The 25,446-nt window shown below is 47.3% G+C and overlaps 1 protein-coding gene across 1 annotated transcript; it reads right to left on the bottom strand.

The window, feature by feature from the left end:
- Positions 1-783: 783 nt before the first annotated feature.
- LOC142732862 (syncoilin-like) lies at positions 784-23,674 on the bottom strand. Its single transcript, XM_075849490.1, has 3 exons — positions 23,566-23,674; positions 19,521-19,776; positions 784-1,727 (listed from the first exon to the last, which is right to left on the bottom strand). Exons 1-3 carry the CDS (start codon positions 23,672-23,674, stop codon positions 893-895), a joined length of 1,200 nt encoding a protein of 399 aa, XP_075705605.1. The 3' UTR covers positions 784-892.
- Positions 23,675-25,446: the final 1,772 nt, after the last annotated feature.

Below are 25,446 nucleotides of genomic sequence, written 5' to 3'. Positions count from 1 at the left end.
ATCCCAGAGCCAAAGTCCCATGCAGAGCGCTACTAGCACTCTGCCTGGGACAATGCTCTGCTCCTGACATCACTGTCCATATATGGACTGTGATGTCAGGGGAAACCCCAGAGCTGGAGTCCCGGAGCAGAGCGCTAGTATAGGCTCTGAAGCAGAGAACAAAGATTGGATCTAGCGCTGATATGGATAAAAAGGAGACTTCTTCCAAGTTTTATTTGAGTGTTTAAAAACAAAATCGGCAGGATAATTTCCTGGTACAGAGGGAGGGTCAATGGAATGAATAGCCTACACGTTTCAGATGCTTGCTGCGTCCTTACTCATGGCTTATGCTCTTAAGCCATGAGTAAGGACGCAGCAAGCGTCTGAAACGCTTATTTGTATGAAACGCTTAATGATGTATTTGTATATGCAGCTGCTTGTTTAGTAGTTCTTTTTTATACAATGGCAGAGATTGCAGATATACATTGCCATCAGTATGCATTTATTTACTGCTGTATAGTTGAATACAATCTGTTGTGTGTCAATTGCTAGTTCGGGATGGGTAGAGGCTGTAGTGTTTTTTACTGAGTTTGCAGCACTTCAGAAAAATGTCCACCCCAATGATCACTACTTTATCTCACATATCTGCAGTTCTCAGAACCCACAAAAACATTTACACTATGTTCACACTTGCATTTTGGCTTTTGTACATAATGAAAATCAAGCCGCTGTGCCGGATCCGTCGTATGATGATCCCAATTGACTTACAATGAGTTTGGTCAGGATGTCCATCGTTTTGACGGGAAGAATAGTGCTGCATGGCAGCGCAATTTTTCCTGTTAAATCTGATGGACATTTGGATGGAGGTTCAGAGCCTACAAAGCAAATGTGAACAGAGGCTTACATATATGAATTATATTAGTAGCTCTTTTACAAGATGAACATTTATGAAATCTGTCCTTGACTCCATCCATACCCTGTATAGCAGCACTTCTTCTTCCCTCTTCTTCTTCATGAGATTAATTTGCTCTTGTAGACTGCATTTCTGAGCCTGCAGTTGGCAGGCTTCTCCTTGGAGTGGCCTTATTTCCCCTCTTAGTTTTCGCAACTCTTCCTGCGCCTTTCTTAGGGCTTGTGTCCCTCTTTCAGCACACTCCAAGCGTTGAAGAAGTTTGGGCTCATAATGGTCTTGGAGGGTACTGTGTTGTTCCTCAGTCAGGCTTTGCAGGTCTGCAGAGAGCCGTCTTCTTTCCTGCAGTTCACGTGAGATTCGCCTGCGTTGTGGAGCTCTAACTCGCTGCTCTTCCCCCTGTCTCTGTTGAGTAAAGGTATTCCGCAGTTGGGAAATCTCCTCTGTCAACCGAGCTGCAACAGTCTCTAGTTCCTTGTGTTCTGCTGTTTTCTGAGCTAATTCCTGACGCCGATTTTCAAGCTGGTATTGGCAAGCTACACATTCTTTAGTCACTCGGAACAATCTGCGACGTATTCCTCGTATCTCTTCCTGCAAAGTGTCCCTCTCCAGTTCTGTCTGAGCCTTCTGTCCATATGCCTGCACTAGTTCCTCATGTGCCTGTTGTACAGCTTCCAATGAGGGCTCCTGAAGTATGGCCAGCTCTCGTATGAGCTCATTTCGTTCCCTTTCCAAGTCTTCCACAGCTGCGATACAATACTGGAACCTTAGCCCAATGTCCTCCAGGGACAAAAGTTCCGGAGTGACTGGTGAAGGGGGACTAGGCACAGCAAGTACCCTAAAGAGACAGGAACCACCTTACGTAAATAAAACTGACAAATTTGTGTTTTTAGGAATGGATATATATACACATATATAATATATTACGCTCATAAAATCCCCCTATCCCAAGTAGGAATCTCAACCAAAATGATCATAAGAAATACAAGCTAATGCACCCCCGCCAAATTGGTAGATATGGCATATATAAAAACAACTCCACCAAATACATGCCCCTTATATACCACAAACAAATGTATATGGTGTATAGTAGTATCTATAGCAGGCACTTGGGAGCACCGGATACATGCTTGTTTGTTTAATTTTTCCTTTTTTTTTTTTTAAACTGAGGAAACATAAATTAAGTGGTAGAAGCCGTATCTTTGCCTCTTAAAGAAATACATATAGAAAAACCCAAAGAGGTTGTGTGAATTATACATAGGTACTGGTAGTGGAGGCGGGGGGAAATCTGAAGTGGAATCTCAAAAAGACACAGCTAAATCAGTCACATCAGCAAATAGAGCATATTTCTGCAGTAATGCAGTGTCGTTTTCAACTTTCGTTTTTTTCTGCGGATGTAGTGTAAAACATTGATTGTAACAAACTTTATGTGCGCCAGCGGATTTGCATCAATTTTTACGACGTTTCTGCTGTGCAAACGCTGTACAAAATGCAACAAAACTCAACTTGTGGAATTTAGGCTTCCCATTCTATGGCCCAAACACGCAGCATCTTCGCTTGTAATACACGGCATCGACATGCTACGGATTAGAACGCCGCGCCGCAGAACACTTTCCACGCGACTTTTCTGTATTTTCTTTCTGCAGCATGTGGCTGACATTTGCTGCTACTGTAAATGCTATGAAATTTTCACACAGAATTCGGTTGCGCAAATTCTGCAGCGTATCCTGCCTGTGGGAACATAGCCTAAGTTTCCAAATATTGTGGGTATATAAACGCCACAATTGCAGTTATGCAGTGATGTTAAAATTGTTCAACTAGACTCAAAAACCAATGACCAGTGTAAAGACCCTTCCAAGCAACTCTTTTTCCTAGACCCCTTTGAGAGGGACATGCAGGTTGATGAGGAGGGAAGGGTATATGGGTTATCTGGTCTAATCCTCAGGTTTTGAGTCCTGCTAAGCTTTAATCATTTTTATTATTCATTTTTCTTACAGTTCAATTTCTGTATGGATACTCAGTTTGCTATATATTCATGTTATACAGAGGAGCCCATAATACTATACATAAGAAGTTATACAGAAAGATGTTGTCCCATTTCTTCCCATTCCCATTATTAGAATTTCCTTCTGTGCTTCTTCTTTATGTAGAATCTCATCTTTGTCTGGGCCATTACGTGAACTGTTAGTGCAGCTGTTTATTGAAGACTGTCACACTCCCCAACCCCAGTGGTGCCATTTTATGCGCATCTTTCCATTCTGAGTGTGCATTTGTACAATCCCACCTTACATTGCTCCCCTATGTGGCACTTTTAATAACTTCCGTCTATCCTGCTTCAGTATCATATGTAATTCTACTTTCCTTGCACCTGAACTTCTGAAAAAAAAAAAAAAAATCCATTCTTTTCTACTCCTTAACCTGGTGCTGATACTACATCTAGGTGCTATTATATATAAAATCTTACCTCCCTTCTTGTGAGTTTTCTCCTTCCTCCTCCGGACTTGACCTGCCTAGGTAGAGTCGTGTGTTAACCTTAGACCATACTATCCCCCACCCCCATTTAGTAACGACACATGACACCGAGGTTGGATGTGAAATGGCCACAGCAGCCGTTTATTAATTTCACAGTTTTATAAAAACAATTTAAATCCGAAACATTCGGATAACTAGTTAGGAATCCACCCGAGAATTCCTCCTAATAATTCACATGACCCAACATGGGTCAGAATCATAAATAACAATTAAACGTTAACATTAACCCGAGCAGAGGAAGTCCTTGAAGCCCCTTCAGATGTTCCTTTCAAGAACACACCGAATTAGCCATCTGCAAACCACTAATTACCTCCAGCCGTAAACCAGCTCGGAAGCACCGTTCACCTCTGCAGATGGCTCCAACCACTAGAAGTCCACTTCAAGGGGATAACACCCGATGAAGCCCTCAAGTGATATACCGACCACTAGAAGTCCACTTCAAAGGGATAACACCCGATGAAGCCTTCAAGTGACATACCTTCTACCAGAAGACCACTTCAAAGGGATAACACCCGATGAAGTCTTCAACCATGTACCTTTTTTGGGGGACGCATACCCCCGATGCGACCCCCCCACCATTTTGTACTGACTGGCCTCAAGGACTCCCCCCGCCAGCTGCCATGACAACAGAACCTACTCCGGAAAAAAGAAAAACATGTTAAATAAGCACACAAAATAAACACAACGCTCATAGACGGACGTACATAAGACCTAAGGAGTAACAAAACAAGGGTGGGAGGGTGGGAGCTTTGCTTAGTGTGTGTTACTCCTCCCGCTGCTTCCGGCTCAATGCCGAGAAACAGCGGGAAGCGCATTAACGGCCCCCCCGTCCCCCTTAACTCCTCCCCGTCCCTCCTTCAGCTCCTTCAACTTTCCCTCACCTCATAACATTAACCCTTTCCCTACCAGGACGGTCATGTCGGCTTCCCTTAAGCCTGCAGCTGCGTCCAGCCTCTTCTTGACCTGCCTAGGTAGAGTCGTGTGTTAACCTTAGACCATACTATCCCCCACCCCCATTTAGTAACGACACATGACACCGAGGTTGGATGTGAAATGGCCACAGCAGCCGTTTATTAATTTCACAGTTTTATAAAAACAATTTAAATCCGAAACATTCGGATAACTAGTTAGGAATCCACCCGAGAATTCCTCCTAATAATTCACATGACCCAACATGGGTCAGAATCATAAATAACAATTAAACGTTAACATTAACCCGAGCAGAGGAAGTCCTTGAAGCCCCTTCAGATGTTCCTTTCAAGAACACACCGAATTAGCCATCTGCAAACCACTAATTACCTCCAGCCGTAAACCAGCTCGGAAGCACCGTTCACCTCTGCAGATGGCTCCAACCACTAGAAGTCCACTTCAAGGGGATAACACCCGATGAAGCCCTCAAGTGATATACCGACCACTAGAAGTCCACTTCAAAGGGATAACACCCGATGAAGCCTTCAAGTGACATACCTTCTACCAGAAGACCACTTCAAAGGGATAACACCCGATGAAGTCTTCAACCATGTACCTTTTTTGGGGGACGCATACCCCCGATGCGACCCCCCCACCATTTTGTACTGACTGGCCTCAAGGACTCCCCCCGCCACCGCGAAACAGGCCTTGACCACCTTAAGCCTGTGAGTTCCTCCACACCACCACCGCCCTTTCTATGCCTTCTGCTATAGCCAAGCTCCAAATATCAATGCCAACCTCGGTCAGATGAACCCCGTCACTTCTCCAGAAATTCCCCAATCCTGACTCCAAATCCCTATGCCTCACGCAAATGCCCCCGTTCTTCGCCACAAAACGGGACACCGCCCGGTTAACTTTTATCCGAGCCTTATTGACTCTCTCCACCGATCTAGCTAACCGCCAATGCTTCCTTGGGACTATGTCCGACCACACTACCACCAACTTGGGATAAGATACCCACAAACACAACAAATCATGTTTGATATCCCGCACCAACTCACGAAAAGGGCGGACTCCTAAGTCATTCCCACCCACGTGCAACACTAAAACCTCCGGAACCCTATCAAGCCGCACATATGTCTGGAATTCCGCCAACACCCTGTTCCACGACATACCTCTAAACCCCAGCCAATGCACAACCGCATCCTGTCGCGGAATGCGCAACTGGCGACCATCCGGGCGGACGTCCGCCCTCAAAGCCCCCCAGTGCACGTACGAATGACCCATCAACCACACCAGACAAGGAGGCGAATCTGAAACGGAAAACACAGTTAGGCACCACCATAACATTCGCAAGCATAAACAACAAAATTACAACATATGGGGGCGGACATAGGACTTAAACCTTTTAGACTCCCAACGACCAATACGCCTCACCCCCTCATCATCCAACCCCCAGCGCCCTGCTTCCGTTGCTGCGCCAATCCGGAAGGAATGAGATGAATATGAGCCTGCCGCAACCCCCACCGCCGTCAAACATTTTTTAAAAACAGCTCCAAACTGAAACCTGGACAAGAACGACCCGTCCACATGACGTAACAAAGGCAAATCTGGAGACCCCCTGTTTTTTGTAAAACCCCGCATGCACTCTACTGGGCACATGACCGACCCCGGGAGAGCGAACAAAACTATCAGTTTTCCCTTCCCTAATTGGTCAGTTTTTGATCTACGCAACCATACCTCCAGCCGATCTGCAAAAAGGCTCACCTCCCCAGATCTCAGCCCCCCTGCCTGTTTAGTACTTGGCGACACCAACTCACCTATTCTAAATGCTCCGAAGAACGCCAACGAAAAAGCCAACCGAAACAAATCCCTTTCATCTGAAGAACGACATACCGATGCTAATGAACCGCCCAACAAGCCAAGCAAAGCAAACGACACCGGCCTTCTACTATCCGCCTCCAACCTACCTCTGCGCAACCCCTTCAAAGCCTGCGATACCAGAAATTCCTTCGATACATCCCGCAAGCCCCGCAACTTAAGCCCAAACGCCACCGCGGATATGAACCGGTTCACCTTCGCTACTGAAAACCCCACCTCCCAGGCATCCCCTAACCAATACAAAAGTGCCACCAACCTGTCTCTATCCGTATTGACATCACCCAACTCTCTTACCCACTCCTCCCACTGCCTCCAACAAGCAGCATAAGCACTCCACGTCGTGCGCGCCAAAGACCTTTGTAACAGCTGCTCTACGGGACCGATACCAGATCCCATAGATGATCCGGACAAGCCAAACCGAGACGTTCCGCTCCCGGGGCCAATTGCCGAAACCGGTCCCACTGCGAGCGAGAAAGAGCATCAGCAACACAATTCCGTACACCCGGGACATGCACCGCCACCACCCACGCGTTCAACGACAAACACACCAACACTAAATGTCGCAACAATTGAACTACCGGAGGAGAGGACGCCGTGATGTTATTAATGGCAAGCACCACCCCCATGTTGTCGCAGTAAAAACGGACCTTCTTATCCCTGAGCCTGTCCCCCCAAATGGTAGCCGCCACCACGATGGGAAACAGCTCGAGCAGGGCCAGATTCCGCGTCAATCCACTGGACACCCAGCTAGCCGGCCATTGACCTGCGCACCACGGACCTCCCCCGTAAGCTCCAAAGCCACCCGCCCCAGCCGCATCCGTGAAAATATTCAGATCACTCGTATCCTGCGCTGGGGCCATCCATAGCGAGCTTCCATTGTACTGGCCCAAGAAGTCATCCCAAACCTGAAGATCAGCTCGGTGCTCCTCCTTGAGCCGCACAAAATGATGCGGCGCCCGCACTCCCGCCGTTGCCGCCGCCAACCTTCTACCAAACACCCTCCCCATCGGCATAATCCGGCATGCGAAATTCAACTTCCCCAGCAGCGACTGAAGCTCCCGCAGCGACATTTTCTTCCTTCTACAAGCCCGTCGCACCTCCAGCCTCAAAGCACCCAACTTATCCGCCGGGAGCCGACACTCCATTGCCACCGAGTCAATTTCGATTCCCAAGAAACAAATCGTCGCTACCGGGCCCTCCGTTTTTTCCGGCGCCAAAGGGATCCCAAAATCCCTCGCCACCTTCTGCAGGGCATGAAGCAAGTTACCGCAAACCGGCGAACCCCCCGGGCCAACGCACAAAAAATCATCTAAGTAATGGATCAACGAATCGACCCCGGATACTCCCCTCGTAACCCACTCCACAAAGCTACTAAACGCCTCGAAGTATGCACAAGAAAGAGAACACCCCATCGGAAGGCACCGATCCACGTAAAAGGCCCCATTCCAAAAACAACCCAACAGCCGTTGGCTTTCTGGATGGACCGGCAACAACCTGAACGCCGCCTCGATGTCGGTTTTTGCTAGCAGCGCCCCCGGACCCGCAGCCCGCACTAACCCCACCGCCTTATCGAATGAGGTATAAACTACGGAACACAACTCGTGATCAATCCCGTCATTTACCGACGAACCTTTGGGATACGATAAATGTTGAATCAAACGAAACTTTCCGGGCTCGCGTTTAGGGACAATACCCAAAGGGGACACAACTAAATCTTTCACCGGCGCCTCCCCAAATGGCCCCGACATGCGCCCCAACGAAACTTCTTTTAACAACTTTTCCGACACGACTTCCGCCTGCAAGTAAGCCGATTTTAAATTTCTCCGCGTAACCGGAACCTCATAAGGAGGCGGAGGAATAACAAAACCAACACTAAACCCTTCATAAAGCAACTTAGCTGCCGCCCTATCCGGATACTCACTTAGATAAGGGGCCATCCTTTCCACCCTCACCGGCGACACCCCCTTGACCAGCCCCGTGCTGGTTCCCTGACCTCTTTTTTCGCAGACATTTTGCCGCCCCGTGTGATGCACCATTACACTCGGAGCACACGTGCTTGAACTTGCACGTGGCCCCGAACTTGCACTGGCCTTCATTGAATTGCCAGCAAAACCCCGCCTTTCCCCCGCCGCTTTGTCCACTCTGACTAGACTGGCCTCCCTGGCCACCGCTCCCGGGAAAGGGCTGCCTAACCGGAGCCGTAACCCGTAACCAGAGAGCAATATCCTTCTGGTCCCACCGAATCGCCGGCCGAACCGCCTTCCGCTGACGGAATTGCTCATCATATCGCAGCCACGCCTGACCCCCATACGCCCTATGAGCCTCCCCAATAGCATCAAAATAACAAAATAACGCCGAACAATTTTCCGGCGCCTTTTCCCCTATCACACTAGCCAATATGGCGAACGCCTGCGACCAATTAACGAACGTCTGCGGGATAAGCCTATACCGCCGCCGTTCCTCCTCGTCCTTTTTACTCTCATCCCGCTTGCTCTTATCCAAATTAAATTTAGCCAGCGGCAAGAGAGAAAAAATTTCAACATATTCATCTTTCCAGATCCGATCACGCACCTCCTGCTTTAAATGCGCCCCCAACGGACCCTCAAAACAAACATACACCTCCCCCCGAGCACGATCATCCATGCGCACTCGATCGCCGTCCTTCTGTGCCTCAGTCTGTACCGACACCGCGACCGCCTCTCTAACCGCCACCACAGGACGCGCCTGCAACGATCCCACGTCCCTGGGGCCTTCCCAAACTACCGCAGGGGACACTTCCGTTACTACCGGCGCCGCGGCCCTATCCAGGCGCCCCACCAGCTCCCGTAAGCAACCCACTAAATCTGCCAAACCCGCTCCGTCGCGTCCGCCCGCGCCACTACCGGCCCCCGATGCTATGCTAGCAGCCCCCCCGCCGACACCCGACATAAAAATCGCTGGATAAGACAATAATGGAGTTATACACTCACCGGGCTGCACAGGCGCTGTGTTCCCGTCAGCCGGACCATCCTGACCTCGACGATACACGTCCAGTTCACCTTCCTCCAATTCTTCTCTCGCCGACGACTGTCCCTCCCAACGACATCTTCGGAAAGGGGATGAGGACGCGCTGACCGATGGGCCGGCAACCTGCCACCCGACCGCCGGGACCCAGACTTCCGACCGGACCTGTTGCCTCGACGTCGCTGCAGATCTAGTCGCCCGTCTAGACGATCCTGACGAAGCCTGCCCCCTGGCCGGAACATCACCATGCGGGGCGGCCGTACCTTGCTCTCGACATCTTCCATCTGATGGGGGAGGGGTGACAGGGAGCCCAGCCTGCGACTCCCTGCTTACCGCCGGACCCCGTCGCGGCCTGGGATTCCTGCCAGGACGCAGGGCCTGGGAAGGGGCGGTCCTCCCAGCTGCCTGGCCTGCAGCGTCCGGGATCGGGCTCCCTCTGCGACGCCGTGTCCGCGGGACTACCTCCGGACTAAGGCGCTCTGGAGGTCGGGACCGCCGAGAGGGACGGGTCGACACAGCCTGCATCGCCGTCACCCCTGGCACCGCTCTCTGCCTGCCCAGCGCAGGAGCGGTTGTTGCCGACTCCCCCCCCGCCGCCATAGCCATGCTCGTAAGGGGGCCGGGGGAGGGGAGCCTGTCCCTTACAACAGACCCCGAACGCCGTGCCCGGCGTGGCGAAACGGCGTCCGGGATCCGCGTTAATGCAGCCACGGTCTCCTCCAGCCATCCGGGACCGTGGTGCACAGCAGCGGCACGCAGCCGCTCTAAAATCAGGGCCTCTGCCATTACTAAAAAACCGGGCAACGGGGAGCTTTGCTTAGTGTGTGTTACTCCTCCCGCTGCTTCCGGCTCAATGCCGAGAAACAGCGGGAAGCACATTAACGGCCCCCCCGTCCCCCTTAACTCCTCCCCGTCCCTCCTTCAGCTCCTTCAACTTTCCCTCACCTCATAACATTAACCCTTTCCCTACCAGGACGGTCATGTCGGCTTCCCTTAAGCCTGCAGCTGCGTCCAGCCTCTTCTGGACATTTCATCTGCACAAACTGACTCCTCTGTTATAAATAAATGGTGCACAAGAGCCTGTGTGTAACGTCCCCCCCCCCCTTCAGAGGCAGGGCGAGACTTGTAAGCTGTCACTTTATCTTCCACATGCTTCACACAAAACTTGGGCCCTTAAAGAGGCTCTGTCACCAGATTTTGCAATCCCTATCTGCTATTGCAGCAGATAGGCGCTGCAATGTAGATTACAGTAACGTTTTTATTTTTAAAAAACGAGCATTTTTGGCCAAGTTATGACCATTTTTGTAGGTATGCAAATGAGGCTTGCAAAAGTACAAGTGGGTGTGTTTAAAAGTAAAAGTCCAAGTGGGCGTGTATTATGTGCGTACATCGGGGCGTTTTTAATACTTTTACTAGCTGGGCTTTCTGACGAGAAGTATCATCCACTTCTCTTCAGAATGCCCAGCTTCTGCCTGATCACTGCTGTGACGTCACTCACAGGTCCTGCATCGTGTCAGACGAGCGAGGACACATCGGCACCTGAGGCTACAGTTGATTCTGCAGCAGCATCGGCGTTAGCAGGTAAGTAGCTACATCGACTTACCTGCTAACGCCGAGGCTGCTGCAGAATCAACTGAAGCCTCTGGTGCCGATGTGTCCAACACGATGCAGGACCTGTGAGTGACGTCACAGATCTGCACTGCCAGAAGCTGGGCGTTCTGAAGAGAAGTGGATGATACTTCTCATCAGAGCGCCCAGCTAGTAAAAGTATTAAAAACGCCCCGATGTACGCACATAATACACGCCCACTTGGACTTTTACTTTTAAACACACCCACTTGGACTTTTGCAAGCCTCATTTGCATAACTACAAAAATGGTCATAACTTGGCCAAAAATGCTCGTTTTTTAAAAATAAAAATGTTACTGTAATCTACATTGCAGCGCCTATCTGCTGCAATAGCAGATAGGGGTTGCAAAATCTGGTGACAGAGCCTCTTTAAGTCTAGCTGGGCACGCCTGAGATGACACTGCAGGGGTATTTCCATATGAGGCATTTATGGCATGTGTGGGGGTTCCACATCTGGGATACCCACATATATAGTGAGAATGGGAATTCCCCTTTACTCCAGGAAAGACAGGGTGGCCGCACATGTAAGCAGTTATCTCCTTTGCAATTTATGAGAGTTATGGAAATACCTGAGCATGTCATAATGCCCATAAACTACAAAGGAGAGAGCCGCACACATGCACACCCACCTCTCCACCTTGCCTTCTCTCTGGAGTGCCGGACGTGTCCGACATTACTGGCATATCTTGTGGATATGCCATAAATTTCTCTGGTGGAAATACCCCTTTAAGGAAGTAATATTGGTAAAGTCGATGTAATGGTTTGCACAAGTCATAACACAGTAAGGCCCCGTTCACACAGAGTTTTTTTGCAGGCAGAAGAAGTCTGCCTCAGAATTCCATCAGGAAATTTGAGGCAGATTTTGAACTGCCTGCACGTATTTTTCTGTGTTTTTTCAGTGAGTTTTGCGCCTGCGGCCATTAAAGCTAATGCAAGGACTGTGGGGAAAAAACAGTGAAAAACACTCAGAAACTAGCGCTGTAGGCTTTTTCTGGTCAGAGGCAAGAAAGGAAATTTTGCTTTTTTTTCCACGAGTGGCCAAAAGCCGCCCGGGAAAAAAACCACCTCTGTTGCCCATTGAAATCAATGGAGGGTGATTTTAACCGTTTTTTTGGTGCTGATTCCTACGCAATTTCTGTGTGTGAACTGACCCTGGCAGTTTTATCTGCTTAAAATAGAACTTATGCAGCCTCTGTTCCTACCATAACAGTGCCAGACACATAGTGGGAAATGTATGAAGCCCACTACACCACCATAGCAAAGTCGCAGAAAACTAGCGTAAATTACTGTGCAAATCTGCACCACTTCGTCGCTGGCGTAGATGTGATTTTACGGCACGTGGACTCCAGAGATGCGACTAATTTATTAAGACGCATGAGTGCTTTTCTTGTGATGAAGGTGGTGTACCTGCATTGTTCTGCTGGAGCAGGCCTAGTCAGAAGAGACCTGGTCTGCATCGCTGGAGGAGAGAACGGGGCAGAACAGGGACAGGTGAGTGCTTGTTAGAGCGGGTGGTATGTACAGGGGACATTGTGTGGCACTATGTACAGTGGGCATTGTGTGGCACTATGTAAAGGGGGCATTGTGTGGCACTATGTAAAGGGGGCATTGTGTGGCAATATGTACAGGGGGTATTGTGTGGCACAATGTATTTGGGCCAGTGTGTGGCACTCTGTACTTGGGCCAGTGTGTGGCACTATATTTACAAGGGGCAGTGTGTGGCACTCTATTTACAGGTGGGCAGTGTTTGACACTATCTACCTTGGTTTTTACACTACGAGTAGTTGTCAGCACAGATCCACTAGCCTAGCCGTTTTTATATTAGACTTTCTAATATAAAGGACTAGGCTGGTGGATAGATGCAGAACAGTACTCCTATTGTAAAAACCATAGGATAGCAGGAGCGTCGCGAAAATAACGGTTTAAAAAGTATGCATTTGGAAACCCCATTTAAAAATCCTGTGTTTTCCCATGGATGCGGTTGTCAAAAGACATCGGTGTCTAATGTCTTGATAGGTGGGGGCTGCACAGAATGGCATTGCGGGCCTATTGTGTCCCCTGGGCTGCAGGTTGTGAACCCCTGAGCTAAGATATGTCAAGCAATATGTCACGCTGAATCTGAATTTTTTTTGTTGTTGTAGAACTGGAAATAATAGTTAGCCCCACATTTTGTGATATAACTCTTACCCATTGGTTGCCACCAATTTTATACATGTAGCCACTAGTAGGTCCATAATTAGGAGGTTCTACAGTGTATTCTAATACAGGATTCGCCAACCTGCGGCTCTACAGCTGTTGCAAAACTACATTTCCTAGCTGGAGCCTAGCTATAGGGGATGCAGAGGTAGCAGTAGCACCCAGGCATTGGTGCCTGAGTGGTCCCAAGGGCCCCTTTGCCACATAGGTAGACACCACCATTATAAATGGCACATGGTAGGTGGGGGACACTGTTACAGATTTACTATTGGGGCCCAGGTATGCCTCTGACTCCCAGCATGGCTTAAGGGGACTTTATTGACCTTTCTATGGCATTGAGAGAACATATCTGTGATGTCAGAGCAAAACTATAAAATTAACTTTTATCGAGGACAAACTACTGTATAAAAAACTGCATGTACAATCACTTTTTATTTATTGTTTACAGTTATACAATTTTTAAAAGTAGTTCTTCTAGGAATGTGTCCTTGAACTTCTTTAAAAAAAAAAAAAAAGCATCGCAATATCACATTTTTTGCCTTACTTTGTTTGAAAGTGATCCATGCAAAATGTAAAACTAGCTTCTCCCTCAAGAATTTGGTGTTGCCAAAAATCACAAATGCATTAAGAAAATGTTTCTTTGTAAGCACATTTAACAGGGTTAATAAAACAAAATAAAATATTGATCTGTTAGTAGAGACTCATGAAAGAATTGTATCTTCTTAGTCTAACAACTATACGTATGTATGTGCTCACTATAATTATTGTGTGCTATCCTTTCTCTGCGGTTTTGGAGTGCATGCTAATGTCAGCTGTTTCTTTATCCTTCTCCAAAGGTCATATTCCATAATCCTCATTTATTTGAGTGCATGCCAGATTCTGGTGTAATCTAACCCTAAACAAAAACCCAAAAGCAACGGCTCCCATATTTTTAGCCTAAGACAGAACTTGTCTTATATTATACATATTTTGATTTTATTTGGTGGTATCTAAAAGAGTTATGTTTTAGTTTTGTTTGAGCATGTTGGCTGTATGTTACAGTCGAAACTTCACTGCAAAGAGCGTGATTCCGCTTGTTTAACCCCTTTAGATGCTGTGGTTAATAGTGACCTCAGCATCTAAGCCACCAGATAGAGGGGGCAGCCTTCTCTGATGTCCCATTGGCTCCCCGCGACACGATAGCTGGATGCTGAAAGTTGTCATAGTAGCCTGGGGGTCTAATGTGGGCCCTCAGTTCTGCCATATTCATAAGAGCCTGTAAAAATCACGATATTCTGCAATACATGAAATCAATACCCCACAAATAAATTATTTTCAGTTTCCCAGTACATTATATGGTACAATAAATTGTGCCCTGAAAAACCACAACTCGTCCCACAAAAAACAAGTCCTCATACGGCTATATTGACGGAAAGATAAAAAAGTTGGCTGCGAAGGGAAGGGATTAAATGCAATACTAAACTCCCCCTAGTAGTAGCTGAGGGCAACCAGAATTATATCTTTTAACTGTATCTGTATGTCTCTACATCAGTGATCCCCAACCACCGGGCCGCAGACCAATACCGGGCCGCGGATCATTTGGTACCGGGCCGCGGTATCTGGTATCCGCCCCGTTGGCCTGTGACTGGCTGCAGCGGCGGTCACATGGGATGAAACATCATCCCAGGAGGCCGGCCCTCTAACGTCATCCAGGCCAGCCTCCTGGGATGATGTTCCATCCCATGTAACCGCCACTGGTCCCATTTCCAATTTGCATCCTTACTATGTAGGTACAGTTTAATTGCATGCTGGAGCAAGAGTGACGGCTCCTTGCCCCAGCATTCACTCTGCCGTGAGCGGGTCGGCGCAGGCAGGCGCGATGTTGTGACGTCATTGCGCCTGTCTGCGCCGAGTCACTCATAGCACAGAACAAAGAAGGATCCTCCACCCGTCGTGGGAACGGGGATAGGTAAGTAATTATGTTATTATTTCTTAATAGGCACATATGGGGGCATTATACTGGGTATGGGAAGGGGGGCTGATATTGTGGCAGCATGGTGGCAGCATTTTACTGTATGGGGCAGCTAAGGGGGGCCTTATACTGTATAGGGTGCCTTATACTGTATAGGGGGCCTTATACTGTATGGGGGGCCTTATACTGTATGGGGGGCCTTATACTGTATGGGGGGCATTATAGTGTGGGGGCAGCTATGGGGAGCATTATACTATGGAGGCAGCTATGGGGGGCATTATAATGTGAGGGGGCAGCTATGGGGAGCATTGTACTCTGTGGGGGAAGCTATGGGGAGCATAATACTGTGTTGGGGCAGCAATGGGATGCATTATACCATGGGGCATTATACTGTGAGGGGGGCAGCTATGGGGAGCATTATACTATGGGGGCATTATACTGTGTGGGGGGAAGCTATGGGGGGCATTATACCGTAGAGTCAGCTATGGGGGCATTATACTGTGGGGCAGGGCCGCCATCATGGCAGTACTAGTGGTACTCCCGTTAGGGGCCCGGCCACATGGCTTAAGAAAAGGGGCCCGTCGGGCTGTTGTCGTCTACCCTGGACTGTCGCCCCCCCCCCCCCTCACAATGCTCGCGTGCCCCCTGCAGACCTGTTGTAACTTCACGAACTGGACACCAACTTTAGCATTCCAGAGGAATAACAGAAGAGGAAGATGCAGAATGAGAAGCAGAAGCTCGTTGTGGAGATCCCGCCCCCCAGCCAGCTCCTTCTCTACACAGCCGCCTGTACCTGTAGGCTGGTGAGTGTCCCCCCCCCTCTCCATCCTGCTTCCCATCCCTCCTGACCCCACTTGTAGAATATATAAAGTATGTTAAAATGTTTTTGGTTTTTTTTCAGTTTACCTAGCATTTTTTTTGCCCCGATTTTTGCAATCACGGCAAAAATGGCGCAGTTTTTCCGCGATTATATAAAAATCGCGGCAAAACCGCGTGATTTTTGCTGCGATTATGAAAATTGCATAAAAAAAGGATACAAAACATGAAAAAATAGTGCTGTTTGGCTATATTCTCACAGTGCGGTCAAATTACATGTCGCGACTTTGCAAAAATTGTGGCAAAAAAAATGGGATTTGGCAGCACTGTGTAATTATGACTAAGGACTTAGGCCTCATTCACACGAGCGTATCAGTTTCATGCGCGTGAAAAACGCGGGTGAATCTGGTCCATGTGTGTTGCATTATGCATCAGTGTGCTTTGTGAGGGGCATGCATTATTCACGCACTCGCAAAGCACATAATTTTTTTTAAAATTATTTCAATTGAATTGATGTGCAAATCATGCACAGCACACGCATGTGCATCTGTGTGCGGTGCGCGGTTTTCACGCACTCATTGACATCAATGGGCGCATAGGTGCATGATAACGCACCAATATACAACATGCAGTGAGTTTCATGCAACGGACTCTCGCTACAAGAAAAATCACGCATGTGTGAATGGCCCCATGAAATCAATGGGTCAGTGTGCTGTGCGTTGTTTCAATGCACAGCACACGGACATTACTCACTCTCGTGTGAATGGGCCTAATTCAGACTGCCGTGTTCGGTCCGTGATACACGGAGCGTGTATTGGCTGTATTTCCCAGGCCAACCACAATTCAGGGAGCCGGACATAGTTATCAATGCTGCTTGAAGCCCCTGCCTCTCCGCGGGAATACTGCTCCATACTGTAATTGTAATGATGGGGTAGGGAGACAGACAGGTATGCCATAATTTACCCACCACTCAGTCCCTGCCTACTTGCACGACCCGTCCTAGGCGACGGCGTACAACTGGGCGACGGTCCCTACGCTCAGTATGTGCACGACAGACAAACCGACAAGGGTACACAGAAGCTAAGGGAAATGGGGCAGTTGCCCACGGCAACACTGTGAGCAACAAGATTAGTGAACGAGTCGAGTCAAACCAGGAGTGTACGAGGTACCAAATGCAGAGCAGGAACGTAGTCAGTAAAGCCAGGGTCAATATGAAGCAGAGGTCAATAGTAATAGCTGGAACAGCAGAGCCAGGAAACAAGAGAGAATCACAGGCAAAGACCAGAAGCAAATGAAGGCCAGAGTGTGATAGGTTCTCCCACTCCTCAGCCTACCAGCCTGAGTGGTAGCAGATCGAGTCACTCTATCAGACCTAGGAGCAGATGCAGACTGAATAACCACGGGCGTCGACACAGAAGCTGTGTCTGGCAGATCCTTTACAGTACCCCCCCCTTTTATGAGGGGCCACTGGACCCTTCCTAGGTGGACCTGGCTTATTGAGGAACCGAAGATGGAACCTACTGAGCAATACCCCAGTGTGAACATCCCGGGCGGGTACCCAAGTCCTCTCCTCAGGCCCGTATCCTCTCCAATGGACCAGGTACTGGAGGGAGCCTTGGACCATCCTGCTGTCCACAATCTTGTCCACCTCAAATTCTACCCCTTCAGGGGTGAGAACAGGGACCGGAGGTTTCCTCGAGGTAACCAAGGACGGGGAGAAGCGTTTCAGGAGGGAGGCATGAAACACGTCGTGTATTTGAAAAGACGGGGGTAACTCCAGCCGGAAGGAGACAGGGTTAAGGACCTCAATGACCAAAGTTTTTGGACGGAACCTTAAGGCGCAAATTTTTTGAAGACAGCCACACCAGATCCCGAACACAAACAAGGGGTTAGCAGAACGTCTTCTATCTGCCTGAGTCTTTTGTATTCTCTGGGACGCCTCTAGGTTCTTCTGAACCTGGGCCCAGACTGTGCACAGTAACCGATAAACGACATCTACCTCGGGATTGTTGGAACCACCAGGTGAAACGGAGGAGAACCGTGGATTAAACCCAAAATTACAGAAAAAGGGGGAGACCCCTGACGAGTTACTGACCCGGTTATTAAGGGAAAATTCGGTGAGGGGATTGAAGGAGACCCAATCATATTGACAGTCAGAGATAAAACACCTTAAATATCGTTCTAGAGACTGATTAGTCCTCTCAGTTTAGCCATTAGTTTCATGATGGAAAGCCGAGGAGAAGGACAGATCAATCTCCAACTTTTTACAGAAAGCTCTCCAAAACAATGAAACAAATTGAACCCCTCTGTCAGAAACAATATTGACAGGAACCCCATGGAGACGCAGGATGTGTTTGACAAACAAGGTAGCTAACGTCTTGGCATTGGGTAGTTTCTTGAGGGGCACAAAGTGGCACATCTTACTAAAGCGGTCTACTACAACCCACACCACCGACTTGCCTTGAGATGGAGGCAGATCGGTGATAAAATCCATAGAGATATGGGTCCAAGGTCTCTGGGGAATGGGCAAAGAACATAGTAAGCCCGCTGGTCGGGACCTGGGAGTCTTGGACCTAGCACAAATTTCACAAGCGGCGACGTAGGCCCTAACGTCTTTAGGCAACACAGGCCACCAATAGTTTCTAGCAATGAGGTGCTTGGTACCCAGGATGCCTGGATCGCCAGATAGTGCAGAGTCATGATTTTCCCTTAGTACCCTTAGCCGGAATTGCAGGGGAACAAACAGCTTGTTCTCAGGAAGGTTCCCGGGAGCTGAACCTTGATCAGCCGCACTTTCGGAGACTAAGTCAGAATCAACAGAGGATGTTATTATACCTGGGGGCAAAACACAAGCAGGATCTTCCTCCGAAGGAGGGCTGGCCATGAAGCTACCCGACAGTGCATCAGCTTTAATACTTTTAGACCCAGCCCTATAGGTGACCACAAAGTTGAATCCAGTAAAAAACAACGCCCATCGAGCTTGTCTCGGGTTTAGCCTCCGGGCAGATTCTAGGAAGACCAGATTCTTGTGGTCGGTAAGGACTGTTACATGGTGCCTAGCCCCCTCCAAGAAGTGGCTCCACTCTTCAAATGCCCATTTAATGGCTAAGAGTTTGCGGTTGCCCAAGTCATAGTTACTCTCAGTGGGCGAGAACTTCCTGGAGAAGTAGGCACAGGGACGGAGATGGGTGAGGGACCTGGTACCCTGGGACAAGACAGCACCCACTCCCACCTTGGAGGCGTCAACCTCCACGATGAATGGCTCCATTTGGTTAGGCTGAATCAGCACTGGGGCGGAGATAAAGCACTTCTTAGGGATCTCAAAAGCCTGGACCGCCTCCGGAGGCAAGTGGAGGAGATCAGCACCTTTGCGAGTAAGATCCGTAAGAGGCTCAGCGGTGACCTAGAAGTTAGCAATAAATCTCCAGTAATAATTAGCAAATCCCAGGAAACACTGTAACGCCTTCAGGGAGGCAGGTTGGACCTATTCAGCCACAGCCTGAACCTTGGCAGGGTCCATGCGGAATTCATTAGGAGTGAGGATTTGACCCAAAAATGGTATCTCCTGCACCCCAAACACACATTTTTCGGATTTAGCAAAGAGTTTGTGTTCCCGAAGGGCCTGGAGCATCTTCCTGACATGGTAAGACCATCCAACAACTTAGGAGAAGGATCTCTAGGCATATTAGTGCCATTAATACAAAAGAAGATATACCCCTCTCCAGACACGTTAGATCCTTCCACCATGGGAATGCCAATACCCTTCAGTTCTGGGGCATCACTCGAGTCAAGCTGGGCCCTAGGGCCGGCAATCTGGACAGGAAGTTGCTGCAATCGTTGGATACATAGGCTTAGCTCTCTCAGTCCTACTGGACTGAATGAGGGCTTTACCTTTGTAGCCTTCCTATAGATTCCCTTTATAAACCTAATATCTTTAACTATAGCAACACTGTTGTCATTGACAACCACTCCTACAATAATCATTCGAAATTATGAATTTACTATATCACTAATATTTGGTACATATTTATAAATCTATACATAAGCTACCAGCAACCACTTATGCAATCTGTTACCAATGTACAACACTAAGTAAAGTTTCCTCCTTCCTTTTATCTAACGATATTCTATCCTCATTAATTCCAACCTATAGATGAAGCCTGTCACTCGTGAATCCAGTAATGATATCTAAACAGCATTTCAATAATAACAATAGTAACATAAACGCATACTGGTCCAGTTTTCCTGGACTAATGTCTTTTCTTTGCGGTGTTAGATCAATTCTGGCACCTTGCAAGTGGTAAATTACCCCCTCCCACACATGGGCTAATCACCCCAAATAGAAATATACCTACTATTCTGGAGATACCCATGAATGTGGCTGTCATCGCGACTTGACGCGATGCGCATAGCACGCATCTTTCTGCCTTCACTGACTGACTGGGGTAGCCGCATTCGCGGCTATAAGATATTCTATCACCCGGCTTGGCCGTAAAGGAACATGCGCCCAGATCGCTCGGTGATTGGGTACATGGCTGACTCACCCCATTGGTCACCCGATATGCCAGTCTGGCTACACGAGGGCTCGTCCCTCGTTGCGAGCCTTGACTGGCTGTCATATGGGAAGACACTCCTTTCGGAGGTCTATCCCATATTACAAAAGGAAGAGGAAATCGCACGCGCGCGTATTAGCCCTGATTTATCCCCTGAGGACGCTGCTTATGCAGTGAGACTTGTCGGGGGGGCTAGCGCAATTTTAATCAACACAGTCGGCTTTAGTAACTATATCCAACCTCAGTGTGACAAAAGGGTTTTCTCAGCAGTCTGCAGCTACTGAATGTGTCAGTCACACTGCATCTATGAGATGTACAGCACACACATCATTTCTAATGACATGCTAACCGACTCTGTGCAAGTTTTTAACTAACTACATGTTTTACGTTCTTTTGCTCAATATTAACTTTAATAATAAAAGCTATATTTTAATAAACGAATTAATTATTTTATCAACAGAAATTGTACTTAGAGCATATATCAAACCATCAGGTATGACAATGATTATCATAATATAACTTTTTCATACATATCACATGGCCACACCACGACATTTCCACCCTTATCCGCTGGTTTAAATATAACGTCTTTCATCTGTTTTAATTCCCTGAGAGCCTCCCTCTCACAAGGTGCCAGGTTGTCACCAAAATTATTGGAGATAGATCTCAAATCCTCAGTTACCAATCTAACAAAAATATCAACCTGTGGACAAAGGGAAAAGGATGGAAATGTCGTGGATTTCTTACGGGCACATGGGGGAAGTATAGATGTACTAATCAATTCAACAGAACTTTCCTCCCTTAATTCCTCCAATGCTCTAAGGGCCTCCCTTTCAGTATCATCACATGGTATAAATTCACCCGAATTGGAAAAATAGCGTTTAAGCATAAGTTTACGGGCAAAAAGGTGTAAATCTTTAACCGCTTCAAAGAGATCAAAGTTAGTCGAAGGTGAAAAGGTCAAACCTCTACTTAAAACGGAGATCTGTGCATCTGAGAGGTTGATACTAGATAAATTAATTACCTTTAATGTTTCCGCACTTTCGTTTGGTTCTCTCTAAAACCTCCATAATTTTTCTTTTTGTAGTAATTTCGGGTATGCATTCGAGATCGATCCGTTTCCTCTTGATTTATTGAGGTTACACGTTTGTCTAAAAAACATTCCCCTACATTGCTTCTGGTAGATGAAACCGAAGATGATCGCGATGAAGACACAGGTCTCCCTGATCTTTGCCATTTATAGGCAGTATTAGACTGGTAATCTGCAAGGTCTCGTTTACATTTTCTAGCCTTATCAGCTAATTACCTACTACTGTGCACTTTATATGTATAATTGTCATATATAATTAAGGGTCTGGTCCGTTTTTTGGTCCTCTTAAATTATTTTCTCATGGGTGGGTTTTAATCCACATGATATTTTATGTTGGATCCTGTGTGTTACCTTTAATCACATTTGATCATTATGTGTATGATATATTACAAGTAATGAATTTCTTAGAACTAAAACATAATGATGATATTTGTGGTCAGTCATGTATACTTATTTATATAATTACTTGTTGAGTAATCTAATTCTGGATTTAATGTTACGCATATTAATGATACTTTCGAAATATTCCGGTTTATTTTCATGTGCATGTACATATGTATTATTGATAGTTTTTGACAGTTCCAGGGATCGGAATGATTTAGGACACTTTCCCCTAATGACAGTATGCTTCCTGCTTCACCTGTTGGGTACTTGATGGGTGCGCATGCGGGTCGCGTGATCTCTCATGCGTCGGACCGGAAGTTGTCTCTAGGTCTGAGAACGAGTCCTGGTTTCCAGGTACGAACTTCCGGCCGTGACGCGGATGGTCGGACGCGTGGAGATGGGCGTGACCTGTCATGCGCCGCTTCACATCACCTCATTTGGAGGTGTACTTAAGAGAGGAATCATTAGGCATACCTCCCTCCTGACGAAGGAAGCGAAACGCGCGTCGAGGTGGTCCTTGGATCGGAGTGTGTTTCTTTACCATGTCCACTTCAGGTAAATGACGATCTATTTAGACTTTTATAGACCTTGGTGTACTTTTGCATTAATATTGAGTCATATCTTGCCGTCTTAGTTGATCATTCTAGATATTGGATCTTCTGGCTATTCTACTGATATGTCTTATGCTGTTATCTTGTTATAACATATGGTCATTTCCGTGGGACTTGATGCACATTCCCATCCGGGGTGTTTTTAGTTTTTTGTATTTTAAATGTATGTTTTTTGTGGGTAACTTCTCCCGTATGGGATAATAAAGATTTACATATTTTATCTTTTGTCTACTTGGTGTTATTATTTTTTACATCAGGTATATTTTTGGATTTCTAATTAATTCTTTTAGTAGTTGGGAAATTGGGACTACTGTGCCTTTGCACATCAGTCGTTTCTTTATATAATTATATCCCTGGCAACTACTAGGGTCCTTCACCTGTTCCTAGATGCTAAATAAGTCCCCCCACACATAGTGTTCACCCCCATCCTCACAAAAAAACTATGTATTAAGAATTCCCCCTCCCCCAAAACATAGCATTGAGGGTATGTGCACACGTAGTTACCAAAAACGTCTGAAAATCCAGAGCTGTTTTCAAGGGAAAACAGACCCTGCTTTTCAGACGTCTTTTGACCAACTCGCATTTTTCGCGGCGTTTTTCGCGCCGTTTTCGCTGCGTTTTTTACGTCCGTTTTTGGAGCTGTTTTCATTGGAGTCTACGAGAAAACAGCTCCAAAAACGTCCAAAGAAGTGTCCTGCACTTCCTTTGACGAGGCTGTATTTTTACGCGTCGTCGTTTGACAGCTGTCAAACGACGACGCGTAAATAACAGGTCGTCTGCACAGTACGTCGGCAAACCCATTCAAATGAATGGGCAGATGTTTGCCGACGTATTGCAGCCCTATTTTCAGACGTAAAACGAGGCATAATACGCCTCGTTTACGTCTGAAAATAGGTCGTGTGAACCCAGCCTTACAGTAAAATCCTCCCTGTCCCACAAAAATACAGAATACCCTCACCCCACACATATTTAGTCAAGTCCCCCCTCCCCCACACAAAAACGATTTGTAAACACACACACAAGTCCATCCTCCCCACAAAAACGATTTATAAAGAATATTCCCCCCACACACATAACACTTACAGTTCCCCTACTTGCTCAGAACACTACAGCTGTACTTACCCGTCCTCAGCTCCATGGAGGGATTCTTCATGTTCTCATGGGTCACACGTTGCAGGCAGGAGGAGAGCGGTGTGTATAACTGCTCCTTCCCAGCACTCTTTTCCTCCATCCTCCCGCCATGTCTGCTATGTAAACAGCTGGGGCCGAAAACAATGTTCTCCTCACAGGCAGAGTGTGGCCAGCTGCATTATATGACGTCACATGTGACGTATAATACACGCTGTTCCTGTGCAGGAGAATGCAGTACATTACACACACAGCTCCTGTCCTCTGCGCTGTCCCAGCTTTTTAATAAAGTTTACAGGCCTCACTGCCCCCCGGCCCAGCCCGCTCCTGGTTCAGTACCTACATACTGTACCTCTCAGTGGAGCGGCCGGCCCACCAGGAAAATTCCCGGCAAACTACATGCCCAATCTGCCCCTGATAGTGGCTCATTACCTAGTAAAAAATGTTCTTTTCTTTCTTTACTAAAAACATTCCTCATCAGACTGCACTTTGAATGTGCATATTAATTGTGGTATTGTTGGTGAATCTGTAATTTTGCCTAAAATTATCTTCTGAACTGCCGTATAGAACTGTCACTCATATCACCCTTTCTATGGTGCTCAGATTTCTATCAAAAGCAATGTCCACCATTTTTAGTTGGTGGCGGGGGAGGGAATATTTCTCCACCGGTCACCACATAACTCAAGACTGGCCTAGACTTCACACAATACATTTATAAAGCAATAACCCACATACTCATTCTATTGTAATCTTTTATAGGAATGAGACATAGGATCATTCAGGAATCCAAAGCCAGTGGTAAGAGAAGAAACGTGTCTTTTACTCAGCTTTACATGTCAACCATGGTGATGGTTTGTTTTAATTGTCAAACCATATGGACTACTCACCTTAGACCAGATACTGTACCATATACACCACAGATCATAATGGTTTCCAGGTCCTTATTTCAGGAGGGGTTATTATCCAGGGGTAAGATGCATAATGCGTGACACAAGTGAGAAGGGGCTCAGGTCCCATAAAGTTCTTGTTATGCCCGTTCCTTTATGTTTACTTTTCTCAGACTCCAGATAATCCGCTTCTGTGGACTGTTCTGTACCAGACTGAAGGGATTTTGGTATATTTATGTTAATGTTATTTTTTTTTTAGAAGTAACAGACGGCAGGAATTTACAATTTATTACCAGATCGTTCAGGTGATTTCACACCTATCACAGAAAAGATGACACTGACACAATAAGTAAATTAAAATAGGTTTTATTAATACCTATTATAACTACCTACCTAAACCATCCAGGACAATTTATATAATTTACTGCAATAAAAGAGGTGTGAACCAGAGGAAGGCGAAACATAACCCCCATGTGGGGGAAAAAAAATTCCTTCCTGACCCCAAGTACTGGCGATCGGCTACTCCCTGGTTCACTGCAGTGATAACACTGGATGGGGCCCTATAGCTAATACTTTTTTAACAGGAAGGAAATCCGACGTCAGAGCGTGAGGGCGTCAGGACAGAATTCCGGCGTCAGAGAGGGAGGGTGTCAGTAAGAAAATCCGGCGTCAGAAAGGAAGGACAGAAATCCGGCGTCAGGGAGGGAGGACGTCAGGAAGTTAATCCGGCATCAGAATGAGAGGGCGTCAGGAAGGAAATCCGGCGTCAGAGATTGAGGTCGTCAGGAAGGAAATCCGGCGTCAGAGAGGGAGGGCGCCAGAGATGAAGGGTGTCAGGCGTCAGAGAGTGAAGGCGTAAGGAAGGAAATCTGGCGTCCGAGAGGAAGGGCGTCAAGAAGGAAATCCGGCGTCAAAGAGGGAGGGCGTCAGTAAGGAAATCCGGCGTCCGTCAGCGAGGGAGAACGTCAGGATAGTAATCCGGCGTCAG

This window comes from Rhinoderma darwinii, unplaced genomic scaffold (genome assembly GCF_050947455.1).
Source record: "Rhinoderma darwinii isolate aRhiDar2 unplaced genomic scaffold, aRhiDar2.hap1 Scaffold_92, whole genome shotgun sequence".
Classification (NCBI taxonomy): domain Eukaryota; kingdom Metazoa; phylum Chordata; class Amphibia; order Anura; family Rhinodermatidae; genus Rhinoderma; species Rhinoderma darwinii.
Note: the sequence above shows the minus strand (reverse complement) of the source record. Positions and strands in the feature narration are given on the sequence as shown.

Excerpts from the sequence above, each read along its gene's own strand:
- LOC142732862 (XM_075849490.1), bottom strand. The coding sequence starts at position 23,674 with ATGGAGGAAAAGAGTGCTGGGAAGGAGCAGTTATACACACCGCTCTCC. Across the intron at positions 19,777-23,565 it reads CTCCATGGAGCTGAGGACGG|GAGTGGTTGTCAATGACAAC; the intron begins GTAAGTACAGCT and ends TGATTATTGTAG. Across the intron at positions 1,728-19,520 it reads TCTAACGTGTCTGGAGAGGG|GGTACTTGCTGTGCCTAGTC; the intron begins GTATATCTTCTT and ends CTGTCTCTTTAG.